General features: G+C 37.2%; 1 protein-coding gene across 26 annotated transcripts in view; it reads right to left on the bottom strand.

Annotated features, from left to right (window-relative positions):
• TRPS1 (transcriptional repressor GATA binding 1) overlaps positions 1-25,106 on the bottom strand; it is a 251,565-nt gene that overhangs the window by 202,271 nt on the left and 24,188 nt on the right. For 12 of the 26 annotated variants that reach the window (XM_082721126.1, XM_082721124.1, XM_082721116.1 and 9 more), the window contains 2 exons: positions 4,297-4,454; positions 161-1,089 (listed from right to left, as the gene is read on the bottom strand). In XM_082721126.1, coding sequence (XP_082577252.1) covers positions 161-1,089; positions 4,297-4,333 — 966 coding nt within the window. In that variant the 5' untranslated portion in view covers positions 4,334-4,454. Of the gene's footprint in view, positions 1-160; positions 1,090-4,296; positions 4,455-14,060; positions 14,121-25,106 lie in introns of all 26 variants that reach the window. The other 14 variants (XM_082721107.1, XM_082721118.1, XM_082721129.1 and 11 more) reach the window with 4 other exon arrangements.

Here is a 25,106-nt window from a genome sequence, read left to right as displayed (position 1 = left end):
TTGCATGAAACAGCTATGGAGTCTGTCCATCTGTCCTGCTGAATCTCACAGGCCACCCCTCTGGTACCTGGAGCTTGATTTTAACACACATGTACGAATTCCCATTTCTTGACTAACTGCTTTTCCTGTATGAAGAGAAAAAACAGCACACAGCACCAACCTGCACATCATAGGTCCCATTTAGTAAAACAGGCCTTGAAGAATTGATGTCCTGCAGCACACCAGAGAGCACGGAACGGTTGACCTTCTGGAAGTCTTTGGAATGGCTGAACTGCACCATGTTATGAAGGGCCAAGATTTTGCTGTCCAGCTCAGCATCCTGCCTGGTGCGGTTATGCAGTCCTAAGTGATACTTTCGGAAGTGCTTAATCAGATCTGTGGGGTCATTGCCATAGTAACCATATCCACAGATATTGCATTTAAAGTCCTGAAGCTCTGGAGACAGAGGTGCCGGGTCTGGGATGTCATTTACCAGTAAGTCAGTTTTGGATTTATTCAGTCTTACACCCCCATCTGAAGGCACTTGTGGGTTTTTGGAGGCCACTGAAACTGGGCTTGAGCCTTGACAATTGGCTTGACCACTCTGCGCTTGCCCTGTTTCCTCGGTAGCCTTTGGTGACATCTTATGATCTTCCTTTGTCTCCAACGAGTCCCCTGATGGGGTGCAGGCCATATCTTGAGGGTCATCTGCCTCCGCTCTCTGAGGAGACTTCAAGGGCTCACAGACTCCCCCAGCAGCTGGAGATGAGAAAGCCAACATATTTCTATCTGTCACCTCATCATGTGGATGCGAGGGAAGGTTTCCTCCTTTGCTGGGGCTTTCATAATTGAAGCCAGCCTTCTCACTCAGGACTGAGCTTTTTAAGCCCTTCTTGCTGCTAGAGGATGGATCTTGGCCATGAGAGCTATGTTCCTCCTTGTTATTCAGTTCTGCAGCATCACTCTGATCCGTATTTTCTGACATCTGATCTGCAGAAAATTCTTTGTTCTTTCCAGATACCTTGCTTTCTGTACCTATAGGCTCCAGGCTCTGGCCCTCGCCTTCACTAGCAACGTTTCTCAGAGGGGGGTTCTTTTTCCGGACCATATCTGTAAAAATGCAAGGAAAAGGACATGCAAGGTTATTTGAAAGCAACAGATATGTGATCTAATCTAGAGCGTTTTACTTATTCTATACAAGGCTTTATAAGGTGCACATAAAAAAGTTTCTCTAGGGGAAAAAATGTTTTAAAAATAACAAAAAACAGAGACTAAAGCAAATATTTACACTCAGAATTATTTTTGTCATAGAGTGGCTCATTTGCTATTTTTAAATGGTCTTATAAATATCAAAATATTGATTATTACTAGCTCTATCTTTCCTTTATTCTTGTTTGCCAATTATATTTTTTGCTCACTTTCTTCAGTTATAATTGATGATATATGCTTATTTATAAACCTTATATATTATATATAATATGAACACATACTATGTTTATAAAATATATACACACTTATGTTTATAGAATATATATTCCATGTTTATTTATATGCTATGTATATATGTATATAAATAACAAAATTGGACTCAATATTGTTACACACTGTGCAACCAAGATAAATAGTTTCACCCAAAATATCCTCATAGTCAAAAAGACTGAAATAGCATGTTATAAACAACATGAAAACTGCCCTATTACTTTCAGGAATAGAGAATAACAAATGTTTTATCTCTGTCCTACCAATAAATTTCTTTAAGCCCCATTTGGAGAGCTTGCCTGTAAGTCAGGAGAAGGACCTGGGGCACATCAGAGGGACTGGGCTACGTTGTGCTGGGACACTATCAAACATGATGGCTAATGTAACTAAGTCCTGGGTTCTCACGCCCAGTCAGGTGGAGACAGTATCAATCCCACCAGCAGAAGCAGACTGGAAGATGACCAAAGGACAATATTAAATTGAACCATACGACGTTGTCATTTCGTAGCTCAGCACGGCAAAATATTAGCTTCCCATCATGGCTCACCTTCAACCACTAGGCTCAACTATGCCTCTCAAGTTCATGGCATCAATGAGCACGGTCAAAGTAAGAGTACTGTGACAGACTCCTCCAGTGGAGTCTAATGAATCAGAATTTCAGTACAAGGAGATAAGAAACGATTTATATTGTGTCAATAAAAAAAAAGGCAGTCACAGAACTTCAATGGAGAACTGAGGGCCAGGGCTCATGTCCGTTAATCCCCCAGCTGAAAAACTGCAAGTGCTGTGTGAGTTGTCACCTAAAACGTCACTTAGGAAAATCCACCTGTGAATGACTAATAGGACAAGGCTTCTTCACTGGTCGACTCTGCCACAAGGGCAGATTTAACAGTTAGTTACACCATGATTTCCCACAATGTCCTGAGAAAATCCAAATTAATCACAGGTTTTAAGTGTTTTCATCTATAATTTCTCACAGGTGCTGAGAAGCCACACTGGCTTTGGACAGATGGGTGTACTTCCATTTCCAAAGAGCTGGTCAAGCAAAATTCTTGTAATATGAATCACTGAACCAAAATAATACCCTCGTTGAGTATAAAGGATTATTTCCAAGTTAAAAATTCATTTTACTAAATAATGTCAAAAAATATAACTGTGCTTTAGAAAGTACACTTTCCTTCCTGTCATAGTCATCAAATATAAATAGAATATGTATTATGTTCCTCTTGGAACAACCACCACACAAACAGTTTAGCATGGAGGACTGAAATTTCAAGTCCAAGTGATGCTCTTGAGGTAATGTCAACACCTGTCTGACCAAGGCAGGGAGTGGGGAGGGAATATGGTCTTCACCTTGGTGTTATTACCAATAGGTCCTAAAACAAACTCAGCTAGGTAACCCTTGTTAGATAAAGAAAAAGAAAAAAAAAAAGAAAGAAAGAAAGAAAAAGAAACACTGGTTAACTTCTTTCTTTTTTAACGTTTGCATTTCAATGTCTCATTCATTGATGTCAACTGTTTTGGAAGACAGCTAGTTCTTTGTCAGAAGCACTGAACTTGGGAACCTGCACCTACACACAGAAGAGTGGAGGGCAATTTTACTAGTAGTCAACAAAAGGAAAACTAAAAATGAAAGCAAAAATAATAAAAGGGAAGTTTAAGAAGTTATCATTTAAAATACAAGAGCCTGAGTTTAAAAAAAAAAAAAAGCTATTCTTCACTTGGCCTACATTCTATTCTAGTTTATAGAGTATCAGCCATTACTACACATAAAACTGTGATGATTTGGCTATAGCACCTCTTGCCTTTCCCTCCAGAATTTCCTGTTTGTTTTTTCTATTTCACATAAAGTCGTTAGTAATCATTGCAATTTAATCTTTTCTTGAACAAATACTGAATAACCATGTCATTTGTATTTTAACATTTTTTTCTCACTGTAAATAAACCCTAATGATAGTGCACCAAAATGAAACAAATAACGTTACACAGAAAAAGACAAAATCTATATGAAAGGCAAGGTTCATAAAGAAATGAAAATGAAAGAATCCAATTCACTGAGGTTATCTTTCCATTAAAGTGAAGAGAAAACAGTTTCTGCCCATTTATTAATGTCAAGGTGATTACAAAAACAGCAACATTTTACATAGCAAGGAACGAAGATAAAATACTTAAAAGTGAATAGTCATAAATACGTTAATATTGAAAAATGTAACTTGCTTTTCAGAACAAAAAGAATTAGACCTTGCTGATTTATTGTTATGCAGAAAATAGGTCATAGTTTAAAAGGTACTGAAGGAGCAACTAAGAGAAAATACGATTTAATTAAATTATCATCTTTTCAAATTTCAATTCCCTCTTCCACCAAGAAAAGACCTTGAGAACCTATATGACTCACTGACTCCTTATCCTGAATACAGCCTTAAAAATATACATCGCAAAGACTGTCAAACTGCTAAAACTTCAAAGAAGTATCAGAAAGGTCATTTGTGTTTTCTTTCTTGTTATGAGTGGAAGGGGCATGTTCTTTTTAGCTTCTTAAAAAAAAAAAAAAATCCTGGTTAATTTAGTTGACTACACTTTGAAGTTGTTATAGAAAAATAATTTTATGGGAATTATATCGCCATAATTTTTCAGAATGACATATTATGTAAATATAAGCACATTTGCAGTACTTCTAAGTGGAAGAAACCCCCCCTAACAAGTCATAAGTTAGATATCGTAAGACTATAGCCACCCCCAAGTTATTATCTTTAAGACAAATAACAGATTGCACGATGTTTTACTGTGTGCCAAGAACTTTTCAGTTAACATTTTCACTTGAAAAAATAGATCACATACTTGTAAAATCATACCCAGCATTGACTTCATAAGGCATGTGGCTTTAGAGTGCTTTTTACAATTATTAATTCTATTAGTCAACTAGCAGGAGGCTAATGCAATTGTCTTAGAAGACGCTCGGAAGACACAGAAGACATTTTGAGAGCTGATCTGTACATCTGCAAAACAAAACAAAAAAAATTTTCCTTCCTAAATGATGTAAATATGCTTTAACGTAGCACACCTAAAATACATTAATGTGCCAGCACCACAGGCTGCTTCAAAGACACCTACTGAATGCACGAGCAAACCTTGAGCAAGCTCTTCCCTCCCCTGGATTCTAATAAAACAGCAGGAAAGGGAGGAACATGATATAAAATTACTGAAGTCATTGTCACAATAGACCGTGATGTATGATTTAACCTCTAAAGTTCCCAAACACTAAGGACCAGAATACTTACCTACGCTGGGGTGGGGATAGATGATCTTAATTAGTAAACACAGAGCGGACATGTTTCTGGAAAAGATACCAGGTGTGCCTACTGATACACAGTCACAGCTGAAGACAAGAAGTGGTATGCATTGTGAATCTCTTCCAAACTCATAGCAGCAGTGTATACCATGCAGATGAGAAAAGAACTATTGCAATGCCATCAATAATTGGGATCTACGTAAGCCTTCCCAACTTATAGAAACATTACGCACTGTAATATGGGCTATCTTCTCAGCTAGTTCTATTAATCTCTATTTTCGCTCTTCGATAAAAAGTTCATACAATGGTGACTGAACCAGCTTTAAACCATCATTATCCCATCACCTGCATTATCTGAATGAAATTATTAAGGCAGGGGCACCTGGATGGCTCAGTTGGTTAAGCCTCTGTCTTAGGCTCAGGTCGTGATCCCAGGGTCCTGGGACTGAGCCCAGCCCTGGGCTCCCTGCTTGGCGGGGAATGTGCTTCTCCCTCTCCCTCTGCCTCTGCCCCTGCTCATGCTCTCCCTCGCTTGCTCTCTCAAATTAAAAAAAAAAAAAAAAAACCTTAAAGAAAAAGAAAGTATTGAGCCAGATATTGCAAAGATGGTCATAAAATAATTAGAAAATCGCCATCAAGGAGTGTTTGGGGAACTCTATTTGAAAACATCTTTATTTAACTCTGTAATAGCAAGATCCCTCACACTGACTATGAAAAGAAGTTCAAAATGCCAGTTTACAGCAGGTCCACTATAAACGACTGGATAATGGGGCTGAAATGAAGCGGATAAGGAGGAACTGAAGAATCTAAGTGGGAGCTACGAGACTCAAAACTGCAAACATTAGTCCTCTGTTCAATTGTGAGATAAAAAAAAAAAACTGACCTGGGGGACAGAGGGTGGATGAGGTGGAGATGGCGAGCATTCCCGCGTCTACCTCATTCCCCACCTGAACAAATACGTGAATGCTCCTCTAACAGCCGATATAATGGGAATATGCATCATGTGTCGAGATATTTAAGCAGGTTAAAACGTGCTTAGTTTCCTAAAAAATGCACTATTTGTATTTCTTTTCATTACTGAGATGTAAGACTTTCCATTTGCAAAAATCCAAATTTTTAAATTATTTTTTCCTACATTAAAACAAATCTAAAGGCATTCTTTGTATTTCCTAGCTTTAAAAAAAAAGTGTGTTATAAGAAATAGTAGGACACTGCATTATTTCTATATTTTAGTATTAGACAGTGGAAATAATCAGCATTAGTGCTTAAAATATCATTCTAGTATCTATTTTATCTCACTGATTAAAAGGCTTAAACCTGTAAGAAAAAAATCCCTTTTCTATAGAAAACTGTGACTCATGTTTTCAGAATGGCATCTTCACAACAAAAGGAAGCTGAGTGTTCTATTAATATCTAGATATTTTGAATTAACCATTAATGATTTAGTTTTATTTCATATGTATGTATATGTATTAATACATATACTTGCTCCAAAGAATTTGGCTATAGCTAATCAAATGAATTACTCAATCAAAGGAATCAACTATTACAGTAATTTAAAAAGAGAGCTGAGATCACACATACATCCAGAGCCAGGGCAGATAAGAGGAACTTATTTCCATTAGATGAGAAACTCCTGGAAGGTAAGAGATATAAATTCCTATGTTCTTTGTAGCATCTTGATCCTAAACAAAGGAAGGATGAACGGTCCAGCAACCACATGTACAGTTTCTGGCCCTGCTTCCTGTCAGTAGCTGATATAATCAAGGGCCAGTCCCTTGACTTCTCTGAGCCTCTGTTCTTATTCACGAGAGAAGTGTAATACATGATTTCGAAACTTCCTCACCCTCTAAGATCCTATAATGGTTCTGGTTAATGGTTAATGGGTTAGGCACTATAGTCTTACCTTAGGAAAACTTAATCCAATTTCCCTAAAAGACTATAAAATATGAAACCATCAATAACTAAGGAAGGCATAAATACCACTGAGGTTTACCATTCAATCAATTACTCATATCCTCCAACATTCATTCATTCAATAAGTACAGCCAGCACAAGTACATGCCAAACACCTACTGAGAGGACTGTAGTTTTATCACATCATTCATTTAAGAGCAAAGAAGGGTATCTTTAAAAAGAAAAGAAAAATATTATAAGGAGCCCTTCTTTCTCAAATTTAATAAATAAATAAAGCTTTGGAGTATCTTTCCAAATACCATTTCAATTGAGTGCACTTCCAATTGACTGATTCCCTCTCAATAGACAGAGAGAGATGGATGGAAAGAATGAACCTTAATAAGACTAAAAAGTTAAGGGAGCAAGGCCGTATGATTTAACCTCAGTCTCAAATCCTGCTGAGTATGATTTTTATTATAAGTAGCAGTGCTTGTCATCATAATATATAATACCAGATGACATTTTCTTATTGTTTTTCCAGATAATAAAACTTTCAAATGTTTGAAATCAAAGCTTAACACAAAAGGAAAGACATGGTAGTCTTCTCCTTAATATATGCTTTTTCCGTGCTTGTTTGTATCAACAACCTAGGAGTACCGAGTTATTAATTACACATTTCATGTAGGTTTTATTAAAAAAATTAAAAGAAAAGAAAAAAAATAGTAAATTGTTTCTTTTGATCAGAAGTCCCCCACAAAGAATCTAAAGAATTAAGCAAGTGATAGCAAAATAAAAGGAAGGTCAAGTTTGGGGCCTATAGCAAACTAGATAGCTTCCATATGAACAACATATAAAGTTCAGTTTTAAAGAACATATGTCTTTGCTCATTGGTTTAAAAAAAAGCCTCAAATCCTGTCTACTCCATATATACAGATCAAAATCAGATTGCTTAAGTGAACTATAAAATGCAAGAGAACATTGTTTATCCAAATCATAAACCCAAGAATTGCTGAAGGAGTTTAAATGTTTTCTGTTTCTTCAGATTCCAGAGCAATACTTCAATGGTAGGTTGCTTTTTTTGTAAACTGCTTCAAACTTCATAAACCTAATGTCAGATCCTGGTCTTTGCTACCCATGTCTATTTAATTTGCTCTCTCTGAATTGACTGTTCCTGAATCTTTAAAGGTATTTTTGGATATCTTAAATCCTGCTGAGATTTAAATGTCATCACCTTCAAACAACTCCCATCAAATAAATCTCTTATTAATTCACATCAAATTAATCCAAAATGATCACTTCTCTTAACATATGCTTCAGAGCCCAAAGCCCATTAATAGTCATCTGGACACTAGAACTAACCCAAGACTCTCTGAGATAAAATGCACATTATTTAGATATCCTCTTTCAAAGAGTTTTGATGTTGGCCCAAACACATTTTATTAGGCTTTTATTTCATCGAGCTTTGCTCTCTATATTTCAAATATCTCATTTCAAATGTACTGGTCTAAGTAAAAAGAGATGGCCTGGTAATGAGTCTCCACATACCCATACACATCTTAGAGAAAGTATTTCGTTAACCATTTTATTTTTAGCAGAAAATTACAAAACTGTTTTTTGCCTTTAAAAACATCATACTAGAAGTTTAATTCAAATTGTAGAAGGGTACCAGCGTGGCTTAGTTGGGTAAGGGTCCAATGCTTGATTTCGACTCAGGTCATGATCTCAGGGTCACAAGACTGAGCCCACTATTCAGGCTCCATGCTAAGTAGGGAGTCTGCTTGAGATTCTCTCTCTCCCTCCTCTTTGCCCTGCCCCTCGCCCCCAAAATAGATAAATCTTTAAAAAAAGACGAAAATGGGGCGCCTGGGTGGCTCAGTGGGTTGAACCGCTGCCTTCGGCTCAGGTCATGATCTCGGCGTCCTGGGATCGAGACCCGCATCGGGCTCTCTGCTCGGCAGGGAGCCTGCTTCCCTCTCTCTCTCTCTGCCTGCCTCTCTGCCTACTTGTGATCTCTCTCTGTCAAATAAATAAATAAAATCTTTAAAAAAAAAAAAGACGAAAATAACAACAACAACAACAACAAAACACTGTGAATATACGTGAAAAAAAATGAAGTGTGCACCTATTTCCCTAATTAAAGCAAAAAAAAAAAATAAAACAAGTATGCATCATGAGTTATCAAAAGGAAAGGGGAATTGATTATTTTTGCTTTCATAACAGTTGAAAGGCAAATGTATTAAAAACTCTGCTTTGAATAAGGTCACAATTTCACTAAGCAAATTAAGAAATGTTATCATTTGTTTCCTCGCAGGTATGTTGTGTTTCCTTTTGTTTTCGTTCCTCTCAAAGGGGTAAACACACACACACACACACACACACAAACACAAACCCAATTAAAATAACGTACAATGACAACTGTTGGTTCAAACAGGCCAGTATGACTTTGCATGTATGTATGGGTTGGGCGTAACTTCATCCCTCCTCCTTGCTAAACTTAGAATATTTCACCTGGTTGATGGGCAAAGAGCCAAACACAGCCCATAAGTTCAAAAAGACTAGCTCATGGAAAAATATAAATGCATCTATTTATCTTGATGGTTGTGATGGGAATTGACATTTTATTTGTATGTAAATTAGATTTCTACTGAAATCTAATAATGAGTGTCAAGATTTGCAAAAATGCCTTTGACTTTCCAGAATTTGGATGCTGAAAAACATCTTTATATAGTAAAGGTACAACTGTAGTATATCGATGTTGCTTTACCTGTTTTCCACCGTTATTCAATAGAAATGAAAATCTCAATTATTAACAAAATCCAGCAATAAAACTGGCTAACATCTGTCTCAGTTCTCCCGTAAGAAATCTGTGTCAATCACTGCCAATCCATTTAGTAAATTAACATGCATATATATAGTACAGTGAATCTAATAAAGGCATACCATGAAGATTCAGTAGGAATGCTCACCGTATTCACAGCTTTGATCAGCTGAGTGTATTAAGCAAAGTTTTTGTTAATTTTTTTAAGAGTGCCAAGATTAAAACAAATATTGTGAAAGTATATTGAGAGCTTATACTAGTCATATGTGTGTGTGTATGTGTGTGTATATATACGTATACATAGAGGAAGCATGTTTGTGTGTTACACATAAATTTAACACACTGTAATATTCAACATACATGTTACATATAACAGGTATGTGTTAAATATATGTATGTTAAACAGCCAAAGTGAAGGGAAGTAATTTGCACCATCCTTAACTTGTCTCGCTCGTGAAACCAGTAAACCACTCTGCTCATCTCCGGGGTACCGCAGGAAACCACTCCAAAGGACTCACCCATCCAAGGTCCAAGCAGCAAGGAGGGATGTCCAATGGGTAAGGAACAAATATCATGAGGAATCAGCAAACATACAGCCCGTGAAAGGGAATTAGAAGTAAGTTCAGAGGACAGTTTAGTATGTGTAAATCCCAAGCAGTCAGGGATCTTTGTTCTATATGACTATGAAAAGTCCATTTAAATTAAACATTAAACATTAAACAGACCTGATGGATGTCTTTCACAAAGTGTAATGAATACAGACTAATAACATGAAATGTGGTTAAATACCAACGTAGTAGGTGCTGACTGCTTCATGTAGCCAATTCAGCATCATCTTCCCTTCTGATAAAAATATATTATATTCACACACAGGTTGGAACCATTTTTGTCTTTTGTTGAGTATACTGAATGTTCCCATAGAAAGATGATTTTTTAAAATTCTACACCTGAAAGCAACTCCCGATAGAACAAGTTAAGCCACTTCTTCCTGACTCTTAGAATGAGAAAAGTTTTCTGAACGAAAAAAAGAAGAGGTTCACCCAGAATCCCTTCATAATTTGGGTAGATAACAGGCTCAGAAACCTTCAGCTATAAGAACTTCTTTTTGAATAAACCATTATTTCAGGACATTCTATCTATGCTCACCCTAAGTTTAGCTAGGCTCTGTCTGGGATTTTATTATAGTTACATTTAAGATAAAAAGAAATTCAAGAATTTTCTCTATGTTCTATGAATTCAAGAATTCATAGAATTCAAAAATTCAAAATTCAAAAATTCAAGAATTCAATTTTTGAATTCAAAAATTCAAGTATTTTCTCTATGTTCTATGAATCTTCTCTATGTTCTTCCCATGATATTGGTTTCAAAAAAAGAAATATAGTAAGGAGGTTTCTTGGTCAAATTAAGTTTAGTGTAAACTGTATACTTTATATAACCTCTCATAGATCCACATTGTACATTAGCAGTTACAGCTCTAAAAAGTCCTAGGGGTTGTGCAGTGGTGATGTCTGTTCAATTTGGATTGGAATTTCTTCTTTGAAAATTACTGTCTAGAGCAACATCTCCCACTGTGTGTCACACAACATTAGTTTTGTGACATAAAGCCAAATGAGATTGGGTATCCACAGCAAGAAGAAAATTATTTATTTCAAAACATATATGATATTTTTTAAGCAAAGCAGTATTTCTTCATCAACTTGGCAAGAAAACGAAGATGCTTTGATCTGATCATTTTGAAGGGCGTGGTTTGTTTCTGTTTTGTTTTTTTATTCTCCCCAGCATGGCAAGCAACAATAAAAGAAGATCAGGATCCATTATCATGAAAGATTTAGAATCAGTATTTTAAAAGATTGTGTAATGGCAGAGGATTACAGCCATGATAGAACACTGAGTGGAAAAGGCAGAAATAAACATCTATGTACAATACGATCTCAGATGTCCAAATTATACACGCATCAACACAGATGGGTATAAGCCCAATGTTATCTTAGAGCTTAACAGTTTATACAGATACCATCGCATAAAGAAGTCCTAATTTTTTTTTTCAGGCATTATTTCTAATGTTCACTAAGGTGACCCATTTAACACACTACACTCTGTCCACTAGATTTGTGTCATTCATTTATAATAACTTCAGTTTTATCTGAACCAAATTTGCTCAGGAACCAAAATACAGCAAAGAGTTTCATGGAATATGGCATGCAGAAAGAGGTTAGAGAGAGACCCGGGATTGAACTAAGGGACCTAAGGTTCATATAGTTAAAATCAGTAGTTCTCAATCACTTAAAGATTTCTGGGAGAATGGGTCTAGCCCACCATCCTCCTCTCCGGTCATTAGTAAATCCCATTCCTCCCAACTCAGTCCAATCTCTACCTGCAGACTCATGTGTACACATAATAAAAGACAGAAAGCCAATGCCCAGACCATAGTCAGTAAACAGTGTTCAGGGTGGACCCACTCTATGACTGCATCTTTTTATAGTATACATTAATGCCAATCTGGCTCAATGGTTCTAGGCAGTGCAGAAGAGAAATTAAGTATATAGGGCTTCCCTAACTCACTCTTACAAGTCCCCGGCTCTAGTTTTATGGGCTTTAGGATTTTGTTTTATGGTTACTGCATCTCCCCCACCACCAAATATCAAAACAAAAGATTAAAAATAAATTTAAGAATGAAGCCAGGCTAGGTAGATGCCAAAGTAAATCTGAAACAGGGAATTAATTACAAGTTAAAATTTTAAGTCCACAGCAAACATAGTGGTGAGGTCATACTGAGGTCTGAGTTTGAGAGGATGACCCTATACCCAGGTTATGCCTGGGCCCCAAAGCTCCTCCATTACACAGGCACCAAGAGAGAAAGAATAATGATTGGATATTATGTGTGGGGCTGTAGAATTAGTGAAAGCAAAAATTTGCTCACTCATAAAATATTCTTGTATAGGTAACTAGTCAATCTTCAAATTCAAGTTCAATATATGTTCCAGAATCCATCTAAACAAACACACACACACACACCTTTAAAAAGATTTTTACCACCTGAACCCCAATTAGTAATTTCTTTTCTCCCTCAATCTTGTTGTGGACACCTGTCACAACAGAGTAAGGGAAAAATATAGATATAATTCCAGACTCAGGTGTTTTACAAAACATTCCTTCAAAATCTAATTGAATGTTGAAAGAAATCAAAAGTCAGAATCAGACCTTTTTTTTAAGACTCACAATCGTGAATGTTGATGTACGGTATAACGTGAATTTTTAGTTAATAACAAAAATGTATTATGTCATTGTTACTAAGAACCAGGCGCTGTGCCAAAAGTTTATTAAGTAAGATACTTTTGTTTTCACATTTTACAGATGAAGTAACTAAGATTTAGAAATGTCAAATCACTTGTTTGGTTCATAGACCCAGCCCATGAAGAACAGAGTCTAAAGAAGTCAAAAGCCTTGCTAGACCACCTGGTTTCCCATTACGTTTCTCATAAACTCTTTAGTGTTTTTATGAACAACAGCTATAGATACAAAAGTGACAGCACTTTAAGAACTAGAGAACACAATCTAAAAATACACCATTTCATAAAGACAGCCATCAATTGTACTTGACTGGTTCTATAGTTGTTTCAAGTGAATATGCAACCTTCCCGGTAATCTTATGGACTAGTAGGTTATCCTAACTTTTGGATTTGCCTCTTAACACCTAGCACATCACTTAAAGTAATAAATTACACAAGTCTCCAAATGGATTTACTTCTCCAAAGCCCTCTACAATTCCCTCAAGCAAAAGTGAGTCTTCTCCACTACCATCCACAGCAATTCATGTAAAGCTCCTTTTAAGGTACATGCCACATCCCACTGCAACTATGTGTTTATGTTTCAACTACCCCACTAGGTTATGAAGCTCTCCAGATCAGAAAATATCTTTATTAATATTGTAAATGTTCATATGTTAATACTAAAACATTAATTAACAATATTAATATACTATATATCCATTCACATATCTGCTTATTTTACTCAAAATACTGATATATAATTCATATATTGAAATATCTCTATGTTATCAAAAATTCTCAAACTTTTTCCAAGTGAAAAAAGAAGTCAAAAGCCTTCTTCTAAGGCTAGAACACATTACCATCACTAACAACGCCACTGTATGATAATGGTTACTGGCGGAAAATAAAGCAGCATACTGTCACAGGGGACATACGAGTTTTTTAAAAAGTCAAGCGATACTAATACGGCCCTCCCCACTGAGACTAGCTTAGTACTGAGTAAGCACTCGCAAAAGTTCTCAGGGACAGATACAATGTTAGCACACTTAGAAATTTCTGCATATTGCTTATCTCATGAAGGAAAACCAGAATCTTTTGACATTAAATAGGCTTGAGAGAATAAAAGCTAAAAAAATGCTAACGTTGTATCATCAACATTAATTAATACCAAACTAATTCATGACATTCAAAGACTCGTGGCATTAATTTTGTCTTTATTTAGGCTAAAAAAGAACCAGATATCATTCACAGCTCTGGATCCATGGACATACAGTAATAAATGCATAAGTAGTGAGAAGAATTAAATTTATTTCTCAGAACTGTGACTCACCCTCCCTCTGCTGCTCCCCCTGCTTGTGCTTGCTCGCTCTCTCTGTCAAATAAATAAAATCTTAAAAAAAAAAAAAAAAAAAAGAAAGTGACTCACAATTACGTTGATTTGATTTGGGTTCTATATATGTCTACATAACCTTATGTACAATTTGAGGACTGAATTACAGTTAGAGGAAGGTTCACTTAAAAAAAAAAAGTGTACTCTACATAGTAATAATTCCCCATAATGATGTTTTTGTAATCAGTAAAATGAATTTTTATAAGTTCATTTACCTGCATGATTATTTATTCTGTACATGAATGCCACATGGTACTTAATACATTTATTAACTATATAATAATACAGGTATCTTCTGCTTTCCAAAGGTTCTCATTATATTGCTTTGTTTTTAGGAAAGAGCTATATTAGTACTTGTTTTTGATAACAACAACAAAAAAATCAGAAGATAATTTTCACTTTCACTAAAAAAGCTGTTACTGTATTAGCGTAGGTCTTTTCTAAAAGTGAAATAGCATAATGCAAACTTTGAAAATAGACCATTTCAGTTTATGGAAGTTTTCAGAGGAACAATCTACTTTCAGATAGTGAGGGGAAACTGTATTTGCTATAACCTCATGCATTTATAGATACAAATGTGATTTACAAAATTTTTCATCATGTATTCTCTAACGTTCCAAAATTTAAAATATTCTGTACTAATAGCATCATGCATAAAAAATAAATAAAAGTTTGTATTTTAAAGGAACAGGCTTGGGAAATAAAAGAATACAGAAAAGTCTCAAACATTTGGATCAGACTCCTAGCAACTTAAAGCATCTGGAATAACATAAAACCAGAAGTTTAATTTAAAAGTTCAATTCAGGGGGCACCTGGGTGGCTCAGTCAGTTACATATCCTACTCCTGATCTCAGCTCAGGTCTTGATCTCAGGGTCATGAGTTCAAGGCCTACACTGTGCTCAAGCTGGGTAGGGAGCCTACTTAAAAAATTAAAAAAAGAAGTTCAATTCACAAGAATGCTCATAGCATCATCATTTGAACTGTCAAAACTGGAAACAATCCAAATGTACCTCAACAGATTAGATTAAAAACTTGTAGTATGACTATACAACGGAATGCGCAGCCATACAATGGAATAGTAGATTGTAATAAAAACAAACTACATACAACATGGATGAATTTCACATACACGATGTTGAGTAAGATGTCAGACACAAGAGAATGCATTCTTTTAATGCATAGGGTTGTTATACTTTAATGCATGCAAAGTTTAAAAAGAAGCAAAGCCAATCTAAAGTGTCAGAATCAGTCAGGAGAGTGATTAATTCCTAGGGAATGGAAGAGCACAGAGAACAGGAGGGGACACTAGGGTACTGGCAAAGGGAGCTTATACAGTACCAGCAATTTCTATCTCTTGACATGAGAGAGAGTTACACAGAGCATTTATTTTGTAATAATTCACTGAGCCAGAGACTTACGATCTGTACATTTTCCGGCTAGAAAGTTCGTGTTTGTGTGCACATGTGTGTGATTTTTCAGTGAAACAGCAGGGGCTCTGCAGGGACCACGCAGGAATACACTGAGAAGAAATCTTTTAGCTGTTCTGGTCTGATGGGCCAATGCAAGCAATTCAATGGAGCAGGAGGCTCTTGGTTCCTTGGTTACTCAGGCCAGGCTGCAGGGCACAAAGGGCCAAATGTGCAGAAGGAGGCAATAAAGTGTTAGGAAAGAGAATGAAAGAGTGATGAGATGAGAAGAAAATAAGTTCTGCACAAGAGAAACGGGAAAGGGTAAAAGGTTTAAAAAGAGATCAGATGCAAAAACAGGGACCTGAGGAAGGAAGAAGGTAATAGACAAGAAGGTAGGGGAGAGCAGCTCTGTCACGGACTCTGGTGGCCGCGGGGGAGGTGATGGTAGAAGAGGTGTGTTATTAAATGGATCATTATATCATGTGGACTGCAATCTAGGTGAAGGTTAGAAGAGAACTAACTGGGCCCCTGTCCTGTACAAACCGTTTGATTTTAGACTTCTATAATTCTCTCGTTAGGCCTCACTGAAAGTCTGCAAAGAATTGATTAGCTTTATTTTACAAATGAGAAAATGAAAGGAACCTGCTTATCTTAGAAGACTGATTGAAACTGATGAAAAATAGCTCATAAAATAACACTATGGCTTCTTCCTAAATTTTGAGTGTTTTTATAAGGCTAAATAAATGCTTATTTTTTTTATTTAAATTCAATTAGACAACACACAGTACATCATTAGTTCTTGATGTAGTGTTCAATGATTCATTAGTTGCATGTAACACACAGTGCTCATCACATCACATGCCCTCTGTAATGCCCATACCCCCACCCACCTTCCTTTCCGTCACCCACAGTTTGTTTCCTGGAGCCAAGAGTCTCTCATGGTTTGTCTCCACTCTGATTAAATGCTGTCTTTAAATGAAGTGTGGCTGATTCTACCTTCATCTATGACAGCGGTTCTCTATGTAATAAAGTACTCCATCTCACACATCAAATAATGATGGTGTTTCTCACCTTGCATGAAGGCGGCAAGTTAATAGGTAAAATTCTATCCATTTTAAAGTTTCCACCTAGTTAATATTTTCTTAAGACTCTGGCTTCTATTATTACACAGCTTCTAAAAATGAATGGGCAGCAGCACACAAACATCAACAGAGACACGTGACCATACGATTTCTGAAAACTATCTCGTGTGGCATTTAGCATTTGTTTTGTAGGTACAGGTTTGTTTGATCTAATAATTTAACACTATTTCACGGAGCTCCTTCCTCAAAGAGAACCACAAAGTCCAAAAATACTGTCACCTGAACAAGCTTAGGGCCTTTGGTTTAAACAGAGCAAGAACAGATTGGCCAGCCCCACACCTATAGATGTTGTATGTGTTCCGGACGTCAATGCCCGAATGCGCCATGCATTTAACTGCTGACTACAGGAATCAAGGATACGCATGGATGGGCAAAGGTGTTTGTGAAAGGAGTGGCACAATGCCCAGAAAACAGGGACCCTGTGCAGGATTACTTTAAATTAACTGCTTACATTATTCTGTTAAACTTTTTGTTTCACAGCATTTCATAGTAACAGTTTTACTTAGCTATTTACTTAGATTAGTGCAGAGTTCACCTGAACAAATAAAACTGATACCTGGTTAATATCATCATCCTCATAGTTGCAAATGATGCGTTGTTTACTTAGACCATAAATCAGGGTGCTATTCAGAAAATAAAATACTATCACTACAATGACTTCATGAAAAACTTATCACAGGAGTAACAGATGGTACTTTTTAATCTTGTTAAAACACTAAGAAAGCCCCATTTTAATGCTGAACCAGAACAAATTACATTAAAAGTGAAACATTATAGAAGTCTCTAAGAAAATTGTAGCCTGTTAAGTGTTTCCCATATTCTGAGGGGGGTGGGAAACACTGTAGGTCCCGAAAAATGCCGCCCTGACTTATGGAAATAAAAATGGAATTCTCCTTCATAAAAATATCATCAATATGGTCCAAATGAGCTAAAAGAGTAGGGAGACTCTGGAAGGTAATGCCTACAGTCCAGTATATGCACAGTGAAAAAGTGGCATGAAATAGTTTGCACTATTCAAGACTATTTTCTGATGACCAAGAATACTACCTGAAAAAGAACCACTTCAGTGTTTGATTCAGTAACTTAAAATAAAGTTACTCATGTCGCCATGTTCCATTGTTTATCCTTCTTGTGCACGCTTCCCTTTATCCTCATGAAAAAATAACAAATGATTGCCCAAACAAGCTGCTATCAGAATTCTTTTTTTCCAGAAGTCAAAGTTAAGCGTATCTGTTGGCATCAGTACCCCTCAGAGTTCAGCACTGAATTCTAATTTCTGTATGCCTATTACCAAACTGACCATATGCTATGAAAACTGATACTTACAATCAAGAATAAATTATAGTAGGCCCCCTTTTCCTTGGGGGATATGTTCTAACCCCCAATGGGTGCCTAAAACCTCTAGACACTATGGGGTTTTTTTCCTATGTAGATCTATTAAACTTTCTATGATTGTGATAAAGTTAATTTATAAATTAGGCACCATAAAACATTAACAGTAACTAAAAAATTAAATAGAATAATTTTAACAATATACTGTAATAAAAGTTACCTGAATGTGGTCACCATCTCAAAAGAGCCTACTGCCCTGGACTCCCCCTTCTCGTGATGATGTGATACGATGCCTACGTGGAGAGAGGCAGTGAGGGGAATGACGCAGGCGTGGTGACGTAGCATTAGACTATTACCGTCCTCCTGACCTTACGTCAGAGGAAGATCATCTGCGTCCAGACCAGTTGCCATGGCGACAAACCACGGAAAGCGAAACCACCGATGGCGTTGCGGGGGCGGGGGCGGGGGCGGGGGCGGGGGGGGGGCACTGCAACATCACATGTATACATTCAGCCATATAGGATTTTGTGGGCATCAAGCAAGGCGCTGAGGATACACCTGTGAAGGCAGACACGAAGCTCTCCCTCTGGGAGTTTACAGTCCAGCCCGAGGTTGGGGGGCGGGAAACAGAACACTGAGAGGCCTGATTTAGATTTCACATAAGAAAGGGTTCTGGGGGGGAAATGACTATAACCTGAAAGGCAGCAGAAGCTGGCCATGGGAAGGGGTGTGAGTGACTCGGTGATTCACTGATTTTGCAAACCCAAGAGCTTGCTCTCTCTCAAGAGAGAATGTGACTTCTTGACGGAACTGAAACAGGTTCTTGGGTGTTAGCAATTTCAGTGGTGTTTGGTGAAAGTCATCAGCTCTCTGCAACAAAGGATTAAAGCACTCATTCTGTGGAAGATTCCTTATTTTCCTGAAAATATGACACAATTCATTTATCATACATGTTCACAAAACTTTGCACACATTCTACATACAAACTTAATAGAAACTTTGCACCACTGGATTATGGGTAAAATTTCTACATAGTTACATAATGGGAAAAGCCTTATTAAGATAAAATAATGAGATCTGATTTTGATACATTCTTTTTTACTGTTTAAGACAGTGCCAATAGTACTATAGTTTCTTATCATAGGCAATTACCTATAATCCTGGAAATATAATGATAATATTCTGAATTAACTGATGTTCATTTATAGATTATTAATACGTATGTGCCTATATATACTTTGTTTAAAACTGATCTCTTCCCAAAGCTTAATAATATTAAATAAACTATCAAACAAAAGTTGGAACATTTAATTCTCGGTAAAGTTCCTATCTACTGTGTCATGAGTATAGAATATTAATGGTTTAAAAAGAATTCTTGTTCATCAAGTCGGAAAATAAAGTACCAAAGCAACATCAAATATCATATATACATTCTGACTATAGGCAAGGGCATTTCATACCAAAATTTCTAGTCAATTAATTCATCTATATTGTATGTATTTATTGAGCATCTAGTATGTTTATAACAATGTTGCCAAATATCAAAAGGAGAAAAAAATTTTAAGAGAAAATTCTTGCATAAGATACGAGCTCCTTCTGTCAAAGAAATAAGGTTTACAGCAAATATCTCAGTAACAATACAGGATATAAAAGGATTTTGCCCCAAAATCAGCAGGGCAAACAATAAAGTCCCTAGAGGACAAACAGTAAGTCCTAAATATCTACTATTATTTTTATGAGTGTTCTTATTATGTCCACTATTTCTTTCACTCATAATACAATAATGTAACGTGGTCACTAACAGTGCAAGTTTTTAAGGCAGAGGAGAGTGGAAATGAGCCCGGGGGAGAAGAAAGAATTGCACAGCTCTGCGGACAAGAAAGGACAGCAGCAAAGAAGAGCAAGGCAAACAAAGCGTTGCTCTCCAATATAAACATGTGTCAAGGGACAGGGAAGAATCTGGGTTACTAAAATATGTGGTGTAAAGGTTATTAGTAAGATAGAATCTGGATCCCAGTGGATGAGGCTAGAGTCCTTGTGGAAAACAGGAATCCACCTGAAGTTTCTAAATCAAAGAGATGAGGAAAACTGGGCTAGAAGTAATGTGATGTGTATACTGAAGAAAGGTAAAAAATGAACAGATATTATATATTTTTAAAAAATCTAATATATCAACTCTGATCAAAAAGCAAGGAATTTTTTTTTAAAAATCAAAGATATCTTACCAATGCACATAAAAGGATAGGGCTGCAGATATAAATTTATGACACGTTAATGAAACTGGTTTATTTAGGCATTGATGTGCCATTGTATTCTTCTATAGCTCAAATTGAAGTTATGCCTAGTCATATTTTACTTACTTTGCTTCGATACTCATAATCCTATGTGGCCAGAGTTCTCCTGTGGCCATTCATATTGATAGTCTCATAACCAGGTACAGTACCTATAAATGCATAGGTAACTATTGGTTGAGTGAATTTATTGAAGTTACTGAAATTTAGTGAATAAGCTGAGTGAAGCTTACAGAAAAGGCAAGAATAGGTAATCAACTGACTAAGCTACATGATACCCATTTGTTTCTGAACTGCCTGCCAGTACTTAGAATTTTATCTAAGCCCTGTTTGTGCTGAAACCATTAATCTCCAGAGTTCTTAGACCTGAAGCATTTTATGAAGCTTTTCTAAGTAACTTAAAGGCAAGCCTTCCAAAATGACTCCAGATCTTCCCAGTCCCTTCAGGAGCTCACTCAGAACTTGGTCAAATGTTCAATGATCCTCCAACTAGGACGCTCTGATCCATGCAAGCCAGTAGGTAAAATAGCCAGGAAGACCTTAGTAGAACAGCAACTCCTTATTTCAAGCCAGGTCTATACCCTGAGGAACACCTGGCAGGCCTCCGCTCTAAGTACTAAAGGCTCATCTAAGATTTCACTTCAGCACTCCTTCCTGGTAATGACTCAAGCCTCCCAACTGCTCCCCATCCAGATGGAATTCATTTTTATAGTCGAAGCCCTCCAAAATCAGGTGACTTTGAGGAAGAGATTAGTCCTCTTTGGTGCCCAAACAATGGCGCCAAGACTCTGTGGCTGAGAGGCTGACGATGTGAGCAAAAGAAGAAGAACCTGATGTGAGAATTTCGGTTCAGGCCAGGAAGGTACCTTTGGCACACGCCAGCACTGCATGGTTAGCCAAAATGTGCGGCACTGTTATCAAGTTTGAAGTAACAGGCCTTGCAAAAAGTTGTGGGCAGAGTTCTCCTTGTACTTCCAAAATCAACTTCTGGCAAAACTGCCTCTTTTTCAAGGTTGGATGAGAGAACAGAAAAGAGAAATGCTCACACTTACACATACACACAGTTACACACACTCAAAGGATTACAGAAGCATATAAACCCAAATCAGGAGAGGTTCTCGCCAGGGTTTTAGCCTCTTTTCTGAATTTATCTGTATTGTCTAAATTCCTATAATACTGTGTATAACTTGTCTACCCCACAGCTTTTTTTTTTTTAAGATTTTATTTATTGATTTGACAGTCAGAGATCACAAGTAGGCAGAGAGGCAGGCAGAGAGAGAGGAGGGGAAGCAGGCTCCCCGCTGAGCAGGGAGCCCGATGCAGGGCTTGAACCCACAACCCTGGGATCATGACCTGAGCTGAAAGCAGACTTTAACCCACTGAGCCACCAAGGCGCCCCTTTCTTTTAAAGGGAATGAGAGGAGAACACAAAACTAAAGGCGTAAGATAACATAAACTGGAAGAGACTGTGAAAGGCATTGCGCTGAAATCCCTGGCACACTCCCCACCCTTCACCCACCAAACTAGAAGCAACTAGTGGGGACACACAGAGCAAACAATTCAATTCATATGTTGAATGAAGACAGACATCCAGATGCCAGAATCTATTGGAAATTCAAGTAAGTTCTTAGTCATCATATAATTTAAAAATAGAAGGCAGGGGCACCTGGGTGGCTCATTCGATTGAGGGTCTGCCTTCAGCTCAGGTCATGATCCTGGGGTCCCGGACTGAGTCCTGAATGGAGTCCGGCATCATCACATCATCTGACTCCATGCTCAGTGGGGAGCCTGCTTTCTCCTTCTCCCTCCCTCTGCTCATGCTCTATCTCTCTCACACTCTCTTCTCTCTCTTAGATAAATAAATAAAATCTTTAGAAAAAATAAAAATAAAGATAAAAATAGAAGGCAGCCACACATTGTTAGGTGGAAAGAAGAGGGAAAAGTGAATTTGATTACATTTCTCCTGTTTGTCACTTTTTAAAAAATTCACCGAGCTTTTCATTTTAAATCAAAGTTTGTACACAGAAAGTACAGGGTAAATCAAATAGTGGCAGTGGACTGTGCTGCCTGTTACTTCAGGAGGTAAACACTGGATACAAAACCATTGTCTTTTTAACAAAAGAGGAGCCCTTAACTTCTTAAAGCAGTCAATACCCAGCAACAGTAGCATATGCATTTAAAGTACCAGAACTCCTTCATTCCATAATCTGTCCCCAGGGAATGTCTTCAACAATGGGAAGACTGGGAACTCTGATTTAAATATAATCTTATTTGCATCTCATTTAATTATCAACTTCATAATTGCTTTCAAAGAAAAAAAACGCCTTTATTAAAGACATTTTGTAGAAATTTTTCGTGATGGATTGCTAATTTTATGTACCTCCCTCTCTGAATACCCAACTATATATGTTCATTGGAAAAGCAGAGACAAGTCTCCTTAGTGGGATGGTAAAACAATATTCTCGGAATTGAAAAAGGCTATCTTCTTTCATGATGGAGAATATGCACTTTTTTTTCTACATCACTGAGAGAGATAAGGCCTCTCCCCACTCCCCTGCTGCTCCCCATCCCTGCCTCTAAGAGTCCTTGCAACACCAAAACGATGAGCATGAGCTCTAAGCTTTAAGGGAACCCAGTCAAGCCTATGATTCAAAGTTAAATCCACCAGTTTATTACAGTTCGTACTGGCGTGGAAAACATCGTGCCAATACGAATGCACGTAAGAGACCAAGCCTTTGGGAAAGGCCTTGGATATGAATGGTGGATAACCAACCCACCAACCCATCATACCGAAGACCGCCCACAGTACATGCTCCACGGAGCTGAAAGCAATGCAACTCGACTTCATTTTCTTGACTTTATCTAAGGTGCCCACAAACATTGAAGAATGTAGTCTAGGTTCAAACCGGGAGTAGCTCTCCGTGAGAGGTAAAGTGATGTACTAAAACCTAAGTCTCAAATACTCCAGGAGAATATTCTCATTTATACCCACTCACCAGCCGACAGGAGGTAGACCTCTGAGGCTCAGCCTGACAGCGACACTTATTTATCTATCCAGGTCCTTAGGATCAGGCAGTCTGGAGAATTTAATTGTTGAACTAAACTCAGTGTTACTGCCTCACTTAGGGAGAGGGGGGTGGAGTGCAGTGGGAACCGTCTGGATTCATTTGTAGCGAGTTTTCTGTATAACTTAAAATATTTTTGAAGAAATATGGTAAAGTGATTATCCTTCTGGAACTAGATCCACTGACACTGTCACATTAACTCACAGCTTGTTAAATACTGTGCAATCTTTCTATAACATTCTTTGTTATGAGACTAGAATCAGCATATGGGAATTGCTCTTTTCCTGCTAAACTGAAGTCATTACTAACTACTCATCTGTGACATGTACTCTTTCTTGTAACCAGGGATTTTAGCTTCACAAAATTTAGAAACTGCCACATTGTTTCTTGGCATCGCTTTCCAACATGACATCATTTAAATTTTGGAAAACTCCATTTTAGCAAAGCACAGGACTGGGTGCCAGGTTAAAGATTGCCCAAAACGGGCAGCAGGGTCTCTGCAAGGACTAAGCACAGTTAATTCTTTCAACCCATACCTTCACATGCCTTTCATTAGAGACACATGGAATTACAATGAGCTCAACAAATACATTTCAAAGTGGGTTATCAAATTACCAGAATATAGAAATGGCTTCCAGTTACTGAAGTTCAGCATTGAAACACAACTGTGATGTGGAATGAAAAGCTCTATATTCAATTTTCTTAATTTCCATAGTCTAAAGAATGAGCATGTTTAATGTATGCATATACTTATTACCAAATGCTACACATATATAGGATAATTATAAATAAGACAGAAATACAATAGAAATATAAGCCCGTGACTCACTGTAGAATACAAATAAATAGGGAATTGTCTAAATGAAAAAGAAGTTTCGGAGAACTGGTATCATTCAAACCCCCTGACAATCTCACTTTGGAAATTCTTAAATAATTTCTAGAACTTCCTCCATTATTTGAAAACTTATATAACAAACCGAGAAATTCTAGTCATTTCACCAACACATCCTGCAAGCCCCTAATATGGGACTTTTGAATTATGTATTCCACGTATAATTTGAGAGCATATTGCCAAGAAAAAATTTAGGATTAGTGCTCTCAGTAGGGACTTCTTTCCTATCAAATAAAAAGCAATCCCAAGGGTTTAATATAATTTCCCCTAGAAAAAAAAGTGAATGACATTTCATGTGTCATTGTTGAGAAAATACTCTTGAGCTTCTAATCTCTTAAAAAAGCCTTTATTAATTTTAATCCTACTGTTATTTCTTTAATAGACATGTTTTGTAAATAAATGGAATTTTTATTTTGGATGTGAAGAGCATGCTTACTTCTCAAGAAAGAACAAAACAGAGAAAGCAGGCACACGCGCGCGTTGCGGACACGCACGCGCACGTACACACACTTAGCTTGAAAACTTAGGACATATGGTTGCAAATGATGCCTCAGAATCACTGCACCGTGGCGTACAACGTACCGTGGCTTTGAAATCATGTGACTATTTATTATTCTCCTGCAGAAAACTGGGTGACCTCAGGAGTAACAAATCATTTTTATTCACCAAGTGTTTATAATCATGTGGCACATATCCCATATATGAAAACAAAGATAAATTCTGAAATATCCACAGAGAATCACAAAATATTATCTGTGAGAGACCACTCCTTAGGAAGGATGCCTGATGTATCCTGATGAACTTACCACAACCACAACAAAGAAGACAGCGATGAACTCTGAAGGAGAATTTCG

This window comes from Mustela nivalis, assembly GCF_964662115.1.
Source record: "Mustela nivalis genome assembly, chromosome: 2".
Classification (NCBI taxonomy): domain Eukaryota; kingdom Metazoa; phylum Chordata; class Mammalia; order Carnivora; family Mustelidae; genus Mustela; species Mustela nivalis.
Note: the sequence above shows the minus strand (reverse complement) of the source record. Positions and strands in the feature narration are given on the sequence as shown.